The sequence below is a fragment of the Scyliorhinus torazame genome, chromosome 16 (assembly GCF_047496885.1).
Source record: "Scyliorhinus torazame isolate Kashiwa2021f chromosome 16, sScyTor2.1, whole genome shotgun sequence".
In the NCBI taxonomy this organism is placed as follows: Eukaryota; Metazoa; Chordata; class Chondrichthyes; order Carcharhiniformes; family Scyliorhinidae; genus Scyliorhinus; species Scyliorhinus torazame.
In genome coordinates this window covers 96,629,067-96,651,361 of record NC_092722.1, presented here as the reverse complement: position 1 = coordinate 96,651,361, position 22,295 = coordinate 96,629,067, and the positions used below count along the sequence as shown (strand labels likewise).

Below are 22,295 nucleotides of genomic sequence, written 5' to 3'. Positions count from 1 at the left end.
CCCTTCCTAACAAAATGAATCACTTCACATTTCTATGCATTAAATTTAATTTGCCACTTGTTCGTTCATTCCACCAACCTGCCTATGTCCTTCTGAAGTTCTACACCATGAGTGACAATACTTCCAAATTTTGTATCATCCGCAAATTTTGAACTTGTGTCCTGTACACCAAGATTTAAGTCATTAACATATATCAGGAGAAGTGGGGTCCTAAACAGTGATTGCTTGGAACACCACTATAAATCTTCCTCCAGTCCATTAAACATTCACCAATACTTTGTTCCATGTCAGCCACTTTCATATCCATATGACATAGGAGCAGATGCAGGCCATTTGGCCCATTGCGTCTGCTCCGCCATTCAATGAGATCATGACTAATCTGGTATGATAATCCTCATCTCCACTTTCCCACCTTATCCCCATTACTGATTAAACATCTGTCGACCTCAGCCTCGAACATACTCAACAACCCAGGCTCTACAGCTCTCTGCGATAAATAATTCCCCAGATTCAGTCCCCTCCGAGAGAAGAATTTTCTCCTCACCTTGGTCTTAAATGGGCGACCCATTATTCTGAGATTATGCCCTCTGTCCTAAACCCTCCCACAATGGGAACCATCCTCTTAGCATCTACCCTGTCAAGCCCCCTGAAAATCCTATGTCTCAATAATGTTGCCTTTCATTCTTCTAAACTCCAGTGAGTACAGGCCCAATCCACTCAACCTCTCCTCTTAAGAAAATCCCTCCATACCCAGGATCAACCTAGTGAACCTTCTCTGGAGTGCCTCCATTCCTAGTATATCTTTCCTTAGATAAGGGAATCAAACCTTTGTTCACAGTATGTTCACAGTATTCCAGGTGTGGTTTAACTCGTGCATTATATAGCTTTAGAAATACTTCCCTATTTGTATGCTCCATTCCCTTTGAAATGAAGGCCCATATTCCATTTATCTTCCCAATTCCATGCTGAACTTTCATGCCAGCTTTTTGTGATTTATGCATGAGGACCACCAAATCCCTCAGTGCTGCAGTTTTCTGCAGTCTTGCTCCATTTAAATAATATTCATCTCCTTTATTCTTCCTACCAAAGTGCATAAATTCACATTTTCCTGCATTATATTATGTCTGCCTAGTTTTTGCCCACTTGACCTGTCTATATCCCTCTGCAGACTCTTTATGTTTTCCTCACTTGCCTTCCTACCTATTTTTGTGTTGTCTGCAAACTTGGCAACATTACATTCACTTCCCTCGTCCCAGTCAGTAATATATATTGTAAATAATTGTAGGCCCAACACTGATCCCTGTGGCACTCCACTAGTTAGCCAATCCTTGATCCATGCTAATATATTATCCCCAGCACCATGGGCTTATTAAGCAGCCTTTTCTATTTGTCAAACGCTTTTTGGAAATCCAAGTGTGTTACAGTTACTGGGTTCCCCTTCATCAATCCTACTCATTACCACCTCAAGAAATTCTAAGAAATTTGTCAGGCATGATTTCCCCTTCACGATGCCATGCCGACTCTACTTGATTATATTATGCATCTCTAAATGCTCTGCTATTAAATCCTCTATATTGGACTCTAAAAATTTCCCAATGACAGAAGTTAAGTTTACTGGCCTACAGTTACCTGTTTTTATCTCTTCCCCCCCCCCCCCACTTTTTAAATAAAGGTGTTACATTGACAGTTTTCAATCCTCTGGGGCTTTTCTAGAATTTAAGGATTCTTGTAAGATTACTACCAGTGTATCCACTATCTCTGTAGCTACTTCCTTTAATACCCTAGGATCCAATCAATCAGGTCCAGGGGACTTATAGGCCTTTAGCCCCATGAATTTTCCTGGCACTTTTCCTCCAGTGATAGTTGCTATATTTATTTCATGTTGCTTCTGTTCCTTTTATTCTCGGAGTTCTGACTTTGCTCCAAGGTCTGTTGTGCGGCTCTGTATCAAATGTCTTTTTGATGCTGTACACCATATCAACAGCACTATTCTCATCAATCCTCTGTTACCATATTGAAAAACTCGACGTTAAACATCATTTGCCTATACAAATCAAGTTCATTCTTTAATTAACGCGCATTTGCCCAATTAACTTTATCCCAAATTATCATTTCTAAAATCTTGCCTACCACGTAGGTTAACTGACTGGCCTGTAGTTCCTGATCTTATTTTCACACCCTTTTTGAAGAAGGGTGTAACATGTGAACTTCTGCAGTCCTCTGACACCACCATGACTCCAAGATTGAAAATTTATGGCCAAAGCCTCTCCAATTTCCACTCTCACTTCCTTCAGTATCCTATGCCAAGTACAGACTGCCTATCCAATACCTCATCTGTACCAATTTTAAGCCCAAGTGTCTGAAATAACTCCTCTTTCAACATAGACTGGGTAACATCTTCTTCCTTGCAAAGTATTCATTTCATACCCGAGTATTGCCCCCTGCCTCAATGAGTAAATTTGCTTTTTAATTGTTAATTCCCCCCAATCCTTCGTTTGCCATCTTTTTAACTACAGAACCACATTGAATTACCCAGAAAATTACCTACCTCTTCACCCGTTCCTTGCATTATCTCCAAAGGAATAGCATAGATCTTGTTGTGCATTTCAACTGTTCGTCTCTTGCCACTACGAATCTTCACGAGTAGAACACGGAAGTTGGTTCCACCAAGATCAAGGGCCACAAAATCCCCATTTTCTTTAACAGATATTGAATATTCTTAGTACATGTTTTTGACTCCTGCTTTTGTAAAAATTAGATTTGCCTTCACTTTAAAATATAATGATAGCTTTTCTTTGGTTATTAATTTAGGCTGGTACTCACAAATATTCACTCTGCATTTCAGTGTACGACCAATCAATGATTCTTAGTACCCACATTATTAAGAAGAGAAATAAAGATACAAGTACATTTATAGAACGCACCATCAAAAGGCATTAAGATCTACAGCTACAGCTGCCCACTCCAATGTCATTCTGCTCTTTTACTGATTCTTTTTAAATTACTTTTCCAGTTCCACTGAACAGTCAAATAGACTCAGACTATTGACTAGGCCAGGAAAATGCGAATTAGCCGCTTTCCAACTTCCAAAGGCCAAACCCATCACTAAACCCCCTTTCTTTAGTCTCTGAAAGATGTGTGTGGGGAGAACTCAGGAACTGTGAGCTGCAACGCAGTACGGGTGTCCAGGTATTCTGGTTAGATGGACCTCCTCAGTTCTCGTGGACAGTAGTTGAGTTATAACATTGTTTTAAATATTAAACCTCCTAAACCCCATCCATCACCTCCCATTCATCCCTCATACGCCCCTCCCACCTCCATGTCTCCTCATTTCCCCATTCCCCCTCCATGCTTCAGCATACTTCCCACACTCCCTTCGATACCCCATGCCCTCTCCATTACCCCCAAAACCACTCACCAGGTAGCCACAATTAGCATAGAACATACAGTACAGAAGGAGGTAATTCGGCCCATCGAGTCTGTACCGACCCACTTAAGCCCTCACTTCCACCCTATCCCCGTAACCCAACAACCCCTCCTAACCTTTTTGCTCACTAAGGGCAATTATCACGGCCAATCCACCTAACCTGCACGTCTTTGGACTGTGGGAGGAAACTGGAGCACCCGGAGGAAACCCACGCAGACACGGGGAGAACGTGCAGACTCTGCACAGACAGTGACCCAGCGGGGAATCAAACCTGGGACCCTGGCGCTGTGAAGCCACAGTGCTATCCACTTGTGTTATGGGGCTGCCCACAGCAGACATCTTTGAAACCAATATTAAAAAAATAAACTTTGACCAATCTAATAGAGCTCATTCAAATACACTTCATACTGAAACAAACTCATTCTAAAAAGATAAATCCCTTCAATTTATTCTAAGAACAAACAAACACTGATCTACCAGGCACCTCTTTAGTAACCTCCTAAAACTATCAAATTGTGGCCATGATGTGGAGATGCCGGTGTTGGACTGGGGTGGGCACAGTAAGAAGTCTTACAACACTAGGTTAAAGTCCAACAGATTTGTTTCGAATCACTAACTTTCGGACTATGCGGCACCTTGTCTGGCCTTCTGGAAATCTAAATAAATCACGTCCACTGGTTCTCCTTTGTCTAACTTGCTTGTTACCTCCTCAAAGAACTCGAACAGATTTTTCAGACACGACCTCCCTTTGACAAAGCCGTGCTGACTCAGTCCTATTTTACCATGCACTTCCAAATGCTTTAATAACAGACTCTAAAATCTTACCAATAGAACATAGAACGATACAGCGCAGTACAGGCCCTTCGGCCCACAATGTTGCACCGACATGGGAAGTCAAAAAACAAAAGCCATCTAACCTACACTATACCATTATCATCCATATGCTTATCCAATAAACTTTTAAATGCCCTCAATGTTGGCGAATTCACTACTGTTGCAGGTAGGGCATTCCACGGCCTCACCACCCTTTGGGTAAAGAACCTACCTCTGACCTCTGTCCTATATCTATTACCCCTCAGTTTAAGGCTATGTCCCCTCGTGCTAGCCATTTCCATCCACGGGAGAAGGCTCTCACTGTCCACCCTATCTAACCCCCTGATCATTTTGTATGCATCTATTAAGTCTCCTCTTAACCTTCTTCTCTCCAACGAAAACAACCTCAAGTCCATCAGCCTTTCCTCATAAGATTTTCCCTCCATACCAGGCAACATCCTGGTAAATCTCCTCTGCACCCGCTCCAAAGCTTCCACATCCTTCCTATAATGCGGTGACCAGAACTGTATGCAATACTCCAAATGCGGCAGTACCAGAGTTTTGTACAGCTGCAACATGACCTCATGCCTCCAGAACTCAATCCCTCTACCAATAAAGGCCAACACTCCATAGGCCTTCTTCACAACCCTATCAACCTGGCTGGCAACTTTCAGGGATCTATGTACATGGACACTTAGATCCCTCTGCTCATCCACACTTCCAAGAACTTTATCATTAGCCAAATGTTCCGCATTCCTGTTATTCCTTCCAAAGTGAATCACCTCACACTTCTCTACATTAAACTCCATTTGCCACCTCTCAGCCCAGCTCTGCAGCTTATCTATGTCCCTCTGTAACCTGCTACATCCTTCCGCACTGTCGACAACACCACCGACTTTAGTGTCGTCTGCAAATTTACTCACCCACCCTTCTGCGCCCTCCTCTAGGTCATTGATAAAAATGACAAACAGCAACGGCCCCAGAACAGATCCTTGTGGTACGCCACTTGTAACTGAACTCCATTCTGAACATTTCCCATCAACCACCACCCTCTGTCTTCTTTCAGCTAGCCAATTTCTGATCCACATCTCTAAATCACCCTCAATCCCCAGCCTCCGTATTTTCTGCAATAGCCTACCGTGGGGAACCTTATCAAACGCTTTACTGAAATCCATATACACCACATCAACTGCTCTACCCTCGTCTACCTGTTCAGTCACCTTCTCAAAGAACTCGATATGACCTACCCTTCACAAAGCCATGCTGACTATCCCTAATCATATTATTCCTATCTAGATGATTACAAATCTTGTCTCTTATAATCCCCTCCAAGACTTTACCCACAACAGATGTGAGGCTCACCGCAGTGTCTATAGTTGCCGGGGTTGTCTCTCCTCCCCTTCTTGAACAAAGGGACCACATTTGCTATCCTCCAGCACTATCCCTGTAGCCAATGATGACATAAAAATCAAAGAGAAAGGCCCAGCAATCTCTTCCCTGGCTTCCCAGAGAATCCTAGGATAAATCCCATCAGGCCCTGGGGACTTATCGATGTTCAGCCTGTCCAGAATTGCCAACACCTCTTCCCTACGTACCTCAATGCCATCTATTCTAATAGCCTGGGTCTCAGCATTCTCCTCCACAACATTATCTTTTTCCTGAGTGAATACTGACGAAAAATATTCATTTAGTATCTCGCCTATCTCTTCAGACTCCACACACAACTTCCCATCCCTGTCCTTGACTGGCCCTACTCTTACCCTAGTCATTCTTTTATTCCTGACATACCTATAGAAAGCTTTTGGGTTTTCCTTGATCCTACCTGCCAAATACTTCTCATGTCCCCTCCTTGCTCGTCTTAGCTCTCTCTTTAGATCCTTCCTCGCTACCTTGTAACTATCAAGCGCCCCAACTGAAACTTCACTCCTCATCTTCACATAGGCCTCCTTCTTCCTCTTAACAAGAGATTCCACTTCTTTGGTAAACCACGGTTCCCTCGCTCGACGCCTTCCTCCCTGCCTGACCGGTACGTACTTATCAAGAACACGCAGTAGCTGTTCCTCGAACAAGCTCCACATATCCAGTGTGCCCAACACTTGCAGCCTACTTCTCCAACCTATCCCCCCCCAAGTCATGTCTAATGGCATCATAATTGCCCTTCCCCCAGCTATAACTCTTGCCCTGCGGGGTATACTTATCCCTTTCCATCACGAACGTAAACGTCACCGAATTGTGATCACTGTCCCCAAAGTGCTCACCTACCTCCAAATCTAACACCTGGCCTGGTTCATTACACAAAACCTAATCCAATGTGGCCTCTCCTCTTGTTGGCCTGTCAACATATTGTGTCAGGAAACCCTCCTGCACACATTGTACAAAAAACGACCCATCTAATGTACTCGAACTATATCTTTTCCAGTCAATATTTGGAAAGTTAAAGTCTCGCATAGTAACTACCCTGTTACTTTCGCTCATATCCAGAATCATCTTCGCCATCCTTTCCTCTACATTCCTAGAACTATTTGGAGGCCTATAGAAAACTCCCAACAGGGTGACCTCTCCTTTCCTGTTTCTAACCTCAGCCCATACTACCTCGGAAGAAGAGTCCCCATGTAGTCTCCTCTCCGCCACCGTAATACTGTTTTTGACTAGCAGCGCCACGCCTCCCCCTCTTTTGCCTCCTTCTCTGAGCTTACCAAAACACCTAAACCCCAGAACCTGCAACAACCATTCCTGTCCCTGCTCTATCCATGTCTCCGAAATGGCCACAACATCGAGGTCCCAGGTACCAACCAATGCTGCCAGTTCCCTACCTTATTTCGTATACTCCTGGAATTGAAGTAGACACACTTCAAACCACCTACCTGAACACTGGCCCCCTCCTGCGAAGTCAATTCTGTGCTCCTGACCTCTATACTCTCAATCTCTCGTACCCTAAAACTACAATCCAGGTTCCCATGCCCCTGCTGTATTAGTTTAAACCCCCCCAAAGAGCACTAACAAATCTCCCCCCCCAGGATAATTGTGCCCCTCAGGTTCAGATGTAGACCATCCTGTCTGTAGAGGTCCCACCTTCCCCAGAAAGAGCCCCAGTTATCCAGAAATCTGAATCCCTCCCCGCCTGCACCATCCCTGTAGCCACGTGTTTAATTGCTCTCTCTCCCTATTCCTCATCTCATTATCACGTGGCACGGGCAACAACCCAGAGATAACAACTCTGTTTGTTCTCGTTCTGAGCTTCCATCCTAGCTCCCTGAAAGCCTGCCTGACATTCTTGTCCCCTTTTCTACCTATGTCGTTAGTGCCAATGTGGACCATGACTTGGGGCTGCTCCCCCTCCCCCTTAAGGACCCGGAAAACACGATCCGAGACATGATGACGAATGCCAGGCTAACCGGCCTATAATTCCCCGTCTTCTGCCTCTCTCTTACCTTTTATATATTGAAAAAATATCTTCCTATCTTCCTTTATATTACTAGCTAGTTTGCACTCGTACTTCATCTTCTCCCCCCTATTGCTTTTTTAGTTGTCCTCTGCTCGCTTTTAAAGGCTTCCCAATCCTCTGGTTTCCCACTAATACTCGCCACTTTGTATGCTTTTACCTTAGCATTTATGCTGTCCATGACATCCCTCGTCAGGCATGGATGCCTTGTCCTCCCCTTAGCGTGTTTCCTCCTCCTTGGGATGAATTTCTGTTGTGCCTTCCTATTAACCCCCATAAACTCATAAGGGGCAGCACGGTAGCATAGTGGTTAGCACAATTGCTTCACAGCTCCAGGGTCCCAGGTTCGGTTCCCGCTTGGGTCATTGTCTGTGCGGAGTCTGCACGTTCTCCCCGTGTGTGTGTGTGTGCGTTTCCTCTGGGTGCTCCGGTTTCCTCCCACAGTCCAAAGGTATGCAGGTTAGGTGGATTGGCCATGCTAAATTGCCCTTAGTGTCCAAAATTGCCCTTAGTGTTGGGAGGGGTTACTGGGTTATGGGGATAGGGTGGAGGTGTGGGCTTGGTAGGGTGCTCTTTCAAAGAGCCGGTGCAGACTCGATGGGCTGAATGGCCTCCTTCTGCACTGTAAATTCTACGAAACTCCTGCCACTGTCTTCCCTGCTGGGCTCCTTCTCCAATCAACTCTGGGCAGCTCCTCCCTCATGTCTTTGCATGTACGCTTATTTAATTGTAATACTGTTACAAATGATTGCAGCTTCTCCCTCAAACTGCAGGGTAAATTCTATCATATTGTGGTCACTGCTCCCTAAGGGTTCCTTCATTTTAAGTTCCCTGATCAAGTCTGCTCAAGTCTGCCTCATTACACATCACCAAATCCAGTATTGCCTGTTCCCTAGTAGGCTCTGTCACAAGCTGCTCCAAAAAAAAACATCTCTTAGACATTCCACAAATTCCATTTCTTGGGATCCACTACCAACCTGAATTTTCCAGTCCACCTGCATTTTGAAGTCCCCCATGATTATTGTAATATTGCCTTTTTTACATGCCTTTTCTATCTCCTGATCTATTTTCTGCCCCACATCCTGACTACTGATAGGGGCCTGTATATAACTCCCATCAGGCTCTTTTTACCTTTGCGATTCCTCAACTCTACCCACAGAGATTCTATGCCTTCTGATCCTATATCGCTTCTTTCTATTGATTTAACTTCATTCCTTACTAACAATGCAACCCCGCCCCCTTTTGCAACCCGCCCCTTTTGCCCATCTGCCTGTCCTTTTGATAGGACATATATCCTATTTAGATCACAGCCCTGATCCCCTTGCAGCCACGTCTCTGTGATGTCCACATCGTACCGGCCAATTTCAATGTGCGCAACAAGCTCATTTACCTTGGTCCGTATACTGCACCCATTTAGGTACAACATCCTCAATCCTGCATTGGCCACCTCCCTATTCATACTCTCCTCAGTCACTATACGCTGTACTGTGGCCCTTTTTGATTTTTGACTATGGGTTCCCTGCCTTACACTTTCCTCCTTACTGCTTTTTGTTTCTGGCTCTGTTTTACTTCCCTCCGACCTCCTACATTGGATCCCATCCCCCTGCCACGTTAGTTTAAACCCTCCCCAACAGCTTTAGCAAACACCCCCCCCAGGACATCGGTTCCAGTCCTGCCCAGGTGTAGACCGTCCGGTTTGTACTGGTCCCACCTCCCCAGAACCGGTTCCAATGCTCCAGGAATTTGAATCTCTCCCTCTTGCACCATCTCTCGAGCCACGCATTCATCCTATCTATCCTGACATTCCTACTCTGACTCGCTCATGGCACTGGACGCAATCCTGAGATCCTTTATTGGTAGAGGGATTGAGTTCCGGAGTCGGGAGGTCATGTTGCAGCTGTACAAAACTCTGGTGCGGCCGCATTTGGAGTATTGCGTACAGTTCTGGTCACCGCATTATCGGAAGGACGTGGAGGCTTTGGAACGGGTGCAGAGGAGATTTACCAGGATGTTGCCTGGTATGGAGGGAAAATCTTATGAGGAAAGGCTGATGGACTTGAGGTTGTTTTCGTTGGAGAGAAGAAGGTTAAGAGGAGACTTAATAGAGGCATACAAAATGATCAGGGGGTTAGATAGGGTGGACAGTAAGAGCCTTCTCCCGCGGATGGAAATGGCTGGCACAAGGGGACATAGCTTTAAACTGAGGGGTAATAGATATAGGACAAAGGTCAGAGGTAGGTTCTTTACGCAAAGACGCTCCGAGACATCCTTGACCCTTGCGTCAGGGAGGCAACACACCATCCTGGAGTCTTGATTGCGTCCACAGAACCGCCTGTCTATTCCCCTTATGATTGAGTCCCCTATCACGATAGCCCTGCCATTCTTCTTCCTGCCCTGTTGCGCAGCAGAGCCAGCCACGGTGCCATGAACCTGGCTGCTGCTGCCTTCCCCTGGTGAGCCATCTCCCTCAACAGTATCCAAAGCGGTGTATCTGTTTTGCAGGGAGATGACCGCAGGGAACACCTGCACTGCCTTCCTACTCTTGCTCTGTCTTTTGGTCACCCATTTTCTATCTCCCTCAGTAACTTTCACCTGGTGGTGTGACCAGCTCGCTAAGCATGCTATCCACGACATCCTCAGCATCGCGGATGCTCCAAAGTGAGTCCATCCGCAGCTCCAGAGCCGTCAAGCAGTCAAACAGGAGCTGCAACTGGACACACTTCTTGCACGTGAAGGAGCCAGGGACAGTGGACATGTCCCTGAGCTCCCACATCGCACACGAGGAGCATGACATGGGTCTGGGATTTCCTGCCATGCCTTAAACCTTAGGTTAACTTATACAACTACAATTCCAAAAAATGAAAGAAAAAGTAAATAAATATACAAATGAAAAGACAAACTACTTACATGTCACTTACCAGGGATAAAAAGCACCTCCTCCCCACCCAGCTTCGAAGCCCCACCAACTTGAAATTCCCAAACTCACTCTTCACTGTGTCTCACTCTGGCTGTGGGGAGGGGGTTGGGGAGGGGACCGAGTCACCCTGATGGGTGTGCACGCTGTGGTAGGGGGTTACCCGTAATGTTTATGGTGGGTGGGGTGGATGACCCTACTTGTCAGCTGGGGAGAGAGGGGCAGGATTTGCATTGAGGAGAGGGGGTAGGGGGCATCGCCGGACCAAAAGAATCCTGCGACCTCCCTCCATGTATAAATTTACATGGAAAAGAGGAGTGAATTGTTTCTGGCACCAGTGGAGAAGTTCAGTGCTTCTACTCCAGTGGAAGCACCGAGTCTCCAGAATGGAGAATGCAGCCTATTGTGTACAGTTTTGGGTGCCACATTTTGGGAAAGAAGTGAACCTGCATTGAAGAGAGTGCAGAAGAGTTTATAAGAATGGTTCCAGGGATAAGAAACTTCAGTTATGAGGATAATTGGAGAGATTGGGACTGTTCTCCTTGGAGAGAAGAAGGATGAGAAGTGGTTTGATTGTGATGGTCAAAATAATGAGGGGGCTGGACACAATAGATAGGGAGAAACTGTTCCCGCTCATAAAAGGAGCAAGAATGAGAGGCACAGATTTTAGGCGGTTTGCCAAAGAAGCAAGAAAAAACTTTTTTATAAAGTGGTTTGGGTCTGGAATACACTTCCTGGAAGTGTGGCAGAGGCAGATACATTCAGGAGGGCATTAGAATGAATAGAAACAATGTGCAGGGGTACAGGGAAAATGCAGGGGAACGGCATGATGCTCGTTTGGAGAGTCGGGGCAGACTCGACGGGCCCATTGGCCTCCTCCGGCACCATAACAATTGTGTGATTCTTGAAGCAAATCATCAGTTTGGTATTGAGTGTCAGTCTGGTAGCTGCAATTTCTGCACAGCCAATTTCCAAGTGAAATGCTGGAACAGTCGTGTGACAACTGGATTGTTTAATTGGCCATGGGAGTGTGTGCGCACACAAGATTTTGAATAAGATATTATTCAGGGCAGCACGGTAGCATAGTGGATAGCACAATTGCTTCACAGCTCCAGGGTCCCAGGTTCGATTCCGGCTTGGGTCACTGTCTGTGCGGAGTCTGCACGTCCTCCCCGTGTGTGCGTGGGTTTCCTCCGGGTGCTCCGGTTTCCTCCCACAGTCCAAAGATGTGCAGGTTAGGTGGATTGGCCTAGATAATTCGCCCTCAGTGTCCAAAATTGCCCTTAGTGTTGGGTGGAGTTACTGGGTTATGGGGATAGGGTGGAGGTGTGAGCTTGGGTAGGGTGCTCTTTCCAAGAGCCGGTGTAGACCCGATGGGCCGAATGGTCTCCTTCTGCACTGTAAATTGTATAAATTGTATGTATGTATGGGTGGATGGATATATTGATGGGATAATTTTATTTTGTATTTGTCATAATTGCTATTGGCATTAATTTTTACTATTGGGAATAACTAGGAATTAGTCGGTCTATGAGGGTTGGAGTATTGAAGAGGTCTATGAGGTTTGAGGCTGGAAGACAGGGAAATTCAAACTAAGGACGGATAACAGCCAGATAGTGTCTGAGACCCTGGGCAGGTAAGGATAGAGTTGAGACCCTGGGGGAGGAGAATTGAAGCTGAGGATCGGAGGGAGTGAAGCTGGAGTTCAGGGTTGAGGGGAGGAGGGTCATAGATTTCCTTTTTGTCATTTTAAGAGTAACCATTAACTGTTTAAAATGAACTCAGTCGTGGTTCTATTTAAAAAGTAGAGGAAGACCTATCACACAAATCACAGCATCATTTCAGGCCCTTATGGTATTTATTCAGTGCACTTTTGTAAACCCAACTCTAAATCTTCAATTAGCTGCCTGCTCAGTGCAGCTCCTAAAGTAAGGCCCACGATGGTAGAAACAACACTGCACAACTTTAATCATTTATTTTTTTCAACTGTGGACATCTCAGAAATACATCACATTAAACTGCACAAAACCTAGTTATTGCAGCACAAGGCTGGTTTTGCCAGAAATGACTGCAGTAGCATTCTCACTGTTAAATCAGAAAACCCACGTGGATCCTGTTAAGAACCCAGCAACTTAGCAGGAAATCCTCGCTAAACTCTGCAAGCATGTGAACTCCAGCACCAGAATAGATTTGGTAAGAGGATTAAGTAGGTTCCCAGCTTAGCTAAGTCATGCTACTTTTTAAAATTATTTCACATTTCTGTTGTATGTTACCTTATCTTTATATACTGCATATACTCATGGAAATATTGATTCATGTAAAAATCTACTCCATGATTTTTCATCTATTAAACTAACTTTTCAGTAAAATCATTTGAGGATCAAAGCCTGAACATTTTAGAACCAACGTTTAATCCTGGAGATGTTAACCATTTGATTTCCATTTGACACCACATTTTGAGTATTGTGTGCAGTTCTAGTCACCTCACTATAGGAAGGATGTGGAAGCATTGGAAAGGATGCAAAGGAGATTTATCAGGATGCTGCCTGGTTTGCAGGATAGGTCTTATGAGGAAAGGTTGAGGGAGCTAGGGCTTTTCTCTTTGGAGCGGAGGAGGAAGAGAGGCAACTTAATAGAGGTTTATAAGATGATGAGGGGGATAGATAGAGTGGACGTTCAGAGACTATTTCCTCGGGTGGATGTAGCGGTTACAAGGGAGCATAACTATAAGGTTCAGGGTGGGAGATATAGGAGGGATGTCCGAGGTAGGTTCTTTATTCAGAGAGTGGTTAGGGTGTAGAATGGACTACTTGCTGTGATAGTGGAGTCAGACACTTTAGGAACTTTCAAGCGGTTATTGGATAGGCACATGGAGCACACCAGAATGACAGGGAGTGGGATAGCTTTATCTTGGTTTCGGACAATGCTCGGCACAACATCGTGGGCCGAAGGGCCTGTTCTGTGCTGTACTGTTCTATGTTCTATGTTCATTTCATTGCAAATGTACAAATACCAATGAGTCCCAGCAAGTAAATGTTTGAAACATTTCTACATTTGTTTTGTTCATATTTATTCAAATTACAAAAGTGATCAGATTGTGAATGACAAACTATGTTATTACGGTTCATTTTTAATTACTATAGTTCATTTTTAATTACTATGGTTCATGACAATCCTTTTTGGATTTCACTTGGGTCCAAATCTTTTTTGGATTTCACATGGGCTTAAATCAAACACGCACGTGCTGAACATTACCCACGTAAAAGTTGATTGCATCATTTTAAGCCGAAACAATTGGTCTCAAATATTTGACTTTTAACATGAGTATATAAGGTACATACAAAACATTTGCAATGAAATTAGCATCGTTATTGCAACAGTACTTCTTTAAATCTCCATCCCACGCCACCTAACACATTCCAGTTCCATTGCACATTCCATGGGCATCCGGCACTGAGGCGGAGAATCCACTTTCGTGCATGGAATCAGGACTGGCGCCAGTTCCTTGATTCTCCGACCCCCGAAAAGTGGCGTACCTGGGAAGTACTCTGCGCCGCGTATCCCCTACCTGTGGCCATTGCTGGAGGCCCGCCCCGCCATTCTCTGCCCCTGACTGGCCGAAGTTTCTAACATGCTGCGGACTCAGTCCACGGCCGTCACAGTTGGGGGCGGGCTGATCAGAGGGCAGGGAGGCCTCATTCGGGACCGGGCTATTTTTTGGGTGGGTGGTCCGGGTCGGGCATGCGGCCTCTGGCCCAGAAGTGTGGGGGGCCCGTATTTGCAGCTAAAGCTGCGAGCTTCCCGACGGGTGCCTGCTAGCTCCCTGCAGGGATGTGAATATATGGCCTTTTGACGCCAGTTTCTCTAAAAAAAACTATCCCTTCTTGTCCTTCTTAACCTGTATGCAGTTCTTGACATGGCTGATAACACTATTCTCCTCAAATTCGTCTCCACTACCATCCAGCTGAGTGAGACTGCTTCCAGTTTCATTTACCTCTTTGTTGGAAAACAAAATTAGATTTAAGGGATTTATATTTCTATTGGTAAACATAAATAGTTTTAAGTGGGTTTATTTTAATGTTTGTGTGCCCGGAAGAGTATAATTGGATTCATATTGGTGAAAGGTGTTTGTATGTGTGGGTTGGTTAAGTTCCAACTGTGATTCTATTGTGCTCAGAGAGAGTTATGGCATAAAGCATAAATAAACTAGCAGTGGTTGCTTACATCGGGCCTTGTAAGGCAAAGGCTTTTAAGTTTTAGTTCAGCTAATTTGATTATATGTGGAGATAGCTAGTGAGAGAGAAGGCAGCTCACACAGATCTGCTAGAAGTAGTTGGTTTTAAAAGGGAATGTTTCCCTCAGCCGAGCTCGAAGAAGAGCCATACAATGGCGTAGTGGTTAAGAAAACATATGCTGGAAACTTAAATCCCATAGAATCCTACAGTGCAGAAGAAGGCCATTTGGCCCATCGGGTCTGCATTGACCCTCCGAGAGAGCACTCCAACCAGCTCATCCTCCCCCCCCTATCGTCACCTAACCTGTACATCTTTGGACCCCGAGCGGCAATTTAGCGTGGCCAATCCACCTAACCTGCACATCTTTGGACTAGTTAAGCTAGTTAAAGAAAATAGAGAAATGTAAAGAAGTTTCCAAGTAGTCTGGAGTTAACAGAACAGAGGAAACTGGGAACCAGAACAGAATACTGTTCAGTAAAGTCACAGAGTTTAAAAGACATTGGAGCAAGAGAGGCCAGAAAGATATCTATGGTAGTGCTAAGGTGTGTCGGAAATTATTGCAGTTTGGGAGACATTAATTAAAGTAATTGTGGAAATCAGTGGCTGGACCTCGGAGTCTATGTAAAATCCATGAAGACAAAAGAAATCCTAAAGGGGGTGATGTAAAATTCTGGACTGGTTTCGCTGTTAAAAGTGAAGCGGAAAAGTGCAGTTTGGAAAACCTGGTCTGGATTTCAGAAAGTAAACTTAAGGGAACGCATTCTTATGAGATTTTGTAAAGCGCGTTTTTGGGAGTGGGTTTTGGAAACTATCATGTGGCAATCATCTGGGGGGATTCGGAGGAGAAATCCAAATACTAACTTGGAGGGGAATATATATTTGACCAGTCAGTTTGTGTGTTTAAAATGGGACTTTGTATTTATGGGACCATTATAGCTTAAAATATACTTAGTAATCCGTGTTGGTCTTAAAATCTTATGTGTATTTATTAAGCTAAAGGGGGAGCAAAGAAGTGTTGTTTAATAATCCAACTTTCATGTTTAATATATGTTTATAATCTTGCTGCTGAAACTAATTGGTGGTCCTGTAACTGTGCCTCCATGTTTTATCAAAAAAAAAGTAAAGGTTACAAGGCGGGATTCTGTCGGCTGACGTCAGAATCGGGAAATGCCATTGGGCGGAGAATGGGTTTTACCCCCGAAATTATGGCAGGTGCTGGTTTCACGACAAATCTCCGGTGCCTTGATAGCGGCGTCAATGCAGTCCAGAACGCACGTACAGTAAATGCTGTTGGCACATCATTAGCGGGCCTGACCCGGTATTCTCCGGGCCTCCGCGATGCTCCACCTCCACTGGGGCAAATTCACGACAGCGAGGTTCACTTGTAGTTTTAAAAATCGTGAAACAGGTGCCGTAGCTTAGAGCGAGAGGCGGTACGGAAAGTGTCAAACATCGGCAGTTTGCTGACAGTTGTGCCGCTAACAGGGGGGCTTCTGCCAGGGCAGGGGGGAGTAGTGGGGAATGGCCAGGAGGTGGGCTGTGGGGTCGGGGTTGCCAGGCACGGAGCACCATTACCGCAGCCATGCAGCTGCGCACACCGCTGACTGCCCACTGTGAACATAGGGCCACAGGTCATATGGGTGTCCCCTCCAGGGCACCCCCTAGGTGCCCTGTGGCCGCAGCCAACCCTTCAGCTGGGTGACGCGCTCCAGCGCAACCAGTGCCTTCTTGTTGGCTGAGTTGAGTGTGTGTATACGAGTGTCAATCAAGGACCTGGTGAATCCCACACCGTTTCTCATTGGAATCGATTGTGTTCCATGTGGCGCCGGTGCTCGCCCCTTAACAGTCGCTAAATCGGTCCAGGTGCGGAACCAGCTTTGCTGTCATGAAAGTCCACGAATTTGTCGTGAAACCAGCACCTGCCACAATTTCGGGGGTAAAACCCATTCTCCGCCCAATGGCATTTCCCGATTCTGAAGTCAACACTTAGTCTTAGGAACAGAGAATCCTGTCCACAATAATTTGAGCCAGGATTCTATCCTGTGATCTTCCCATCCAGTTTTCACAGCAATTGGGATAACACTAATCTTAAATCAGAAGGTCACTTGCAATGATTTCTCTTGCTGTTCCCACTCTGCTTTTTCTGATGTCCCCCATGAATCCTTCCTGTTGTTCATTTACATGTTGACCCTCAGCAATTGGACTAAAAACTCGACACCAGCTTCCACATGTATGCTGACCATCATCGCCACCTCTAAACTCCTCCCTTTTCTCTGAATTATCAAGCTGCTTTTCCGACATGCAGAACTGAATGAGCAGAAATGTCATTATTCCCGCTATGAATTCCGTTCCTGAGCCACCAACTCCCTGGCAATTATATGAGGTTGAACAAGTCTGTTGCAAGTTGTGTGTCAAGATTTCAGCCCGAGGTCAGCCTCCGACCATATATTGGAACCGTCACTAAGACCACCTGTTTTTACATCTGTAACAATTGCTGCCTCAGCTCAGAAAATAATAATCTTTATTTTCACAAGTAGGCTTACATTAACACTGCAATGAAGTTACTGTGAAAAGCCCCTAGTCGCCACATTCCGGCGCCTGTTCGGGTACACAGAGGGAGAATTCAGAATGTCCAAATTACCTAACAGCACGAGTCTTGGGACTTGTGGGAGGAAACTAGAGCACCCAGAGCAAACCCACGCAGGACAGGAAGAACTTGCAGTCTCTGCACAGACAGTGACCAAAGCAGGGAATCGAACCTGGGATCCTGGCGCTGTGAAGCAACAGTGCTAACCATCGTGCCACCCTATCTGCTGTTGAAACTTTCATCTGTGCCTTTGTTATCTCTATATTTGACCATTCTAATGCATCCGTGGCTAGTGTCTCACATTCTATCCTTTGGGACCTTGAGCTCAACCAAACCTATGTTGCAGGTGTCCAAACTCGCACCAAGTAAAATAAATTCACACCATGCCCAAATGCAACAAGATCTGTACAATATCCAGACTTGGGCTGCAAATGGCATGCAACGTTTGCATTTCACAAGTGGCAATCAATAACCATCTCCAACAAGAGAGGATCGAACCATCACCCCTTTACATTCAACAGCATTACCATCGCTGAATCCCCCACTTTCAACATCCTGGGGGTTACCATTGATCAGAAACTGAACTGCACAAGCCAATATTAATACTGTGACTACCAGAACAGATCAAAGGCTAGGAAGGCTGGTGGTGGTGGGGACCGGGGGGGGGGGGGGGGGGAGCAGCTATTCCCCTTTGCACGGTCAGTTGCGAGGCGGACACAAGTTCAAGGTGAAGGGCAGGAGGTTTAGGGGGGAATTTGAGGAAAAATGCTTTTATCCAGATCCAGAGGATGGTGATGGTCTGGAATGCATTCCGTGGGAGGGTGGTAGAGGCGGGTTGCCTCATATCCTTAAAGACGTACTTGAATGAGCACTTGAGCAAGTGACACAACTCCTGGCCCCCCCTAAAGCCTTCCAGCATCTACAAGGCACAAGTCAGGAGTGTGATGGGACACTTTCCTTTTTCAATCGAGGCATAGATTACAAAAGCAGGGAGGACTTCCGGTTGCGGCAATGACCAGCTAAGCCGCACGTTTCGGCGGCTCCAGCTTGAACGGACCTTCGGGCTCTTTTAAGAGCCCCAACGGGAAATTTTTTCGGGACGAAACCTTTGTGGGGTGAGACAACAGGGAGTCCCCCCCAACGAAAAAGAAAAATATCGGCGGCGGCGGCCAGATCGCGAAGAATCCTCGAGGACAGGGGCAGAAGGAAAAAGGAGCAAGATGGCGGCGGAGGGAGCCCAGGCGACATGGGGGCCGGACCAAGACAGATTTTTGAGACGGTGTGTGGAGCTGCTTAAGAAGGAGGTGCTGGCCCCGATGCTACAAGCAATTGAGGGGCTTAAGGAGACACAAAGGACCCAGGAGATGGAGCTCCGCGTGGTGGAGCCGAAGGTGACGGACAACGAGGACGAGATCCTGGGCCTGGCGGTCAAAATGCAGACGCACGAGGCGCTCCACAAAAAGTGCATTGAAAGGATTGAAGTCCTAGAAAACAGGTCACGGAGAAAGAACCTTCGGATCCTGGGTCTCCCCGAGGGAGTGGAAGGAGCAGACGGCGGGGCTTACGTGAGCACGATGCTACGCTCGCTAATGGGAGCTGAGGCTCCCTCGGGCCCCTTGGAAGTGGAAGGGGCCCATCGGGTCCCTGCGAGGAGACCAAACGCGGGAGAACCACCTAGGGCGACGATCATGCGATTTCATCGCTTCAATGACAGAGAGGTGGTTCTGAGATGGGCCAAAAAGGTACGGAGTAGTAGATGGGAGAATGCGGTGGTACGGGTGTACCAGGATTGGAGTGCGGAGGTGGCGAGAAGGAGGGCGAGTTTTAATCGAGCCAAGGAGGTGCTACACAAGAAGGTGAAGTTTGGGATGTTGCAGCCGGCGCGACTGTGGGTCACGCACCAGGAGAGGCATCACTACTTCGAAACGGCGGAAGAAGCATGGACCTTCATTAAAAACGAGAAACTGGATCAGAACTGAGGGACTGATGTTAGAGGGGACACGACAATGCGGATATATATAGAGATGTAAATTGGGGAGGGGGGGACACACTGAGAAATGTGGGCGCCGGCGGGGGGGAAGAAGAGACATAGGCGGGGGATGGGGAATGGGATTGGGGCGGCAGAGGGAGCTGCGCCACGAGGGGCGGGACGGCTCTAGAGAACACGGGGCTCATTGTTCTTGTTCCCGCCCCAGAAAGATGATGGCGGGAAGATAGGTGCAAGGTAGATGGGAGTTCCCCACACCGGGGGGGTCAAGGAGAGAGCGGGAGAAGCCGGGGTCAGTTGAAGTCAGCTGACTCTCCGAAGCAATATGGGGGGAGTAAGCATGCTGGATGGGGATCTAGCGCGGGGGGGGGGGGGGGATAACTGGGTTGCTGCTGCAGAGATCGAAGAGGAACTGGTAAAAGAAAAGGTGGTCGGGACGGGAATGCGCCGCCTGGGGAACGGGTGGGTTCGCGGAACCGGGACGTGGGACTGGCCCAGAGAGGGTGATGGCTAGTCAACAGGGGAGGGGGGCAGGCAGCCCCCCAGTACGGCTGATCACGTGGAATGTGAGAGGCCTAAATGGGCCGATTAAGAGGGCCCGAGTGTTCGCGCACTTGAAAGGACTGAGGGCAGACCATCTTCAGGAGACGCACCTGAAGGTGGCGGACCAAGTTAGGTTAAGGAAAGGATGGGTGGGACAGGTGTTCCACTCAGGGCTGGATGCAAAGAACAGAGGGGTGGCCATACTGGTGGGGAAACGGGTGACATTTGAGGCTAGGAACATTGTAGCAGACAGCGGAGGCAGATATGTGATGGTGAGTGGCAGACTGCAGGGAATGGAGGTCGTGTTGGTTAACGTATATGCCCCGAATTGGGATGATGCGGGATTTATGAAGCGGATGCTGGGACGTATCCCGGACCTGGAGGTAGGAAACCTGATAATGGGGGGACTTCAACACCATGTTGGACCCAGGGCTAGATAGATCTAGATCTAAGACCGGAAAAAGGCCGGCAGCAGCCAAGGTGCTTAGGGGATTTATGGACCAAATGGGGGGAGTGGATCCGTGGCGATTTGTTAGTCCGATGGCCAAAGAGTCCTCCTTCTTCTCCCATGTTCACAAGGTGTACTCCCGGATAGATTTCTTTGTTTTGGGAAGGTCACTGATCTCGGGATATAGGCTTAACATGGGAAAGAGTGAGCTTTTTGTGATACACCCTGGGGACCAGAGTAAAGGGATAGATGGCCTACCGCTAAGGAGAGTGGAGATGAAGTCCTGCAAAGGGACGAGTTTAAAAGCGCTGGTGACGGCGCCACTACCGCTCTCCCCAAAACAATTTACCACGAACCCAGTGGTGGCGGCAACATTAAGTATCTGGGGGCAATGGAGGTGACAGAGGGGTGTGCTGGGAGCCTCGGTGTGGTCCCCGATCAGGAACAACCATAGGTTTGCCCCAGGGGGGCTGGACGGAGGATTCCAGAGCTGGCATCGGGTAGGAATCAGGAGAGTGGGAGATTTATTTATAGTCGGGACGTTTGCGAGCTTGGGAGCGCTGGAGGAAATGTATGGGCTGCCCCGGGGAAATTTCTTTAGATATATGCAGGTGAGAGCGTTCACGAAACAACTGGTGAGGGAATTTCCGCTGCTCCCGACACAAGGGATCCAGGACAGGGTGCTTTCGGGGGTGTGGGTCGGGGAGGGCAAAGTGTCAGAGATATACCGGGAGATGAGAGAAGAGGGGGAGAAGCTGGTGGGCGAACTGAAGGGAAAATGGGAAGAAGAGCTCGGGGAGGAGATTGAGGAGGGTTTGTGGGCTGATGCCCCAAGCAGGATAAATTCCTCTTCCTCGTGTGCCAGGCTTAGCCTGATCCAATTTAAGGTGCTGCATAGAGCACACATAACGGGAGCAAGGTTGAGCAGGGTTCTTCGGAGTGGAGGGCAAGTGTGGGAGGTGCGGGGGAAGCCGGCGAAACACACACATATGTTTTGGTTGTGTCCGGCACTGGAGGGGAGTGACGGGAGTGATCTCGAAGGTGGTGAAGGTCCGGGTCAAGCCAGGCTGGGGGTTAGCTATATTTGGAGTAGCGGATGAGCCGGGAGTGCAGGAGGCGAAAGAGGCCGATGTCGTGGCCTTTGCGTCCCTAGGAGCCCGGCGTAGGATTTTACTCATGTGGAAGGAAGCGAAACCCCCCGGAGTGGAGGCCTGGGTAAACGATATGGCGGGGTTCATTAAACTAGAGCAGATGAAGTTTGCGCTGAGAGGATCGGCTCAAGGGTTCACCAGACAGTGGCAACCGTTCCTCGACTACCTAGCGGAACGCTAGGGGGATGATAGATGGCCAGCAGCAGCAACCCGGGAGGGGGAGGGGGGGGAATTGTTTGGGTTTTTGGAGGGGGAGAGGGGGCGGGGGGAGTATTACTTAGTGTTATTTGGTTAGTCTACCATGTTAGTTAAACAATGTTATTTTGCAGTTATCATGTTACCTTTTTTTTCTCTTTGATTTGTAAGGGAAGAAATTGTGTTTGAAAACTTTAATAAAATATATTTTTTAAAAACAAAAGCAGGGAGGTCATGTTGGAGTTATATAGAAATTTGGTGAGGCCACAGCTGGAGTACTGTGTGCAATTCCAGTCACCATTGTTGTGTTATGCTGCTTCGGATAACACAGGCTACTACTTGATGCAGTCTTAACTCAAGGATGCTCCAGACTCTGAAATGAGTTCAACGTGTTTATTGAACTATTAACACAGTTCTCAAATGAGTTTGACTCTCTGCTAATCTAACTGTAGTAACTCAGTCTAACTGTACCAGCTTGCTCTAAGCCACGTGCTGGGGTGTGAAGCTGCTGATCAACCCTGTCTAACTCTCTAGATGTCGGTCTGTGGAAAGA

General features: G+C 47.0%; 1 protein-coding gene across 1 annotated transcript in view; it reads right to left on the bottom strand.

The window, feature by feature from the left end:
* The window catches only part of hk1 (hexokinase 1), a 328,092-nt gene that overhangs the window by 105,455 nt on the left and 200,342 nt on the right, over positions 1 to 22,295 (bottom strand). The window contains exon 11 of the mRNA XM_072478763.1: positions 2,549 to 2,697. Within this exon, the coding sequence (XP_072334864.1) occupies positions 2,549 to 2,697 (149 nt within the window). The remainder of the gene's footprint in view (positions 1 to 2,548; positions 2,698 to 22,295) is intronic.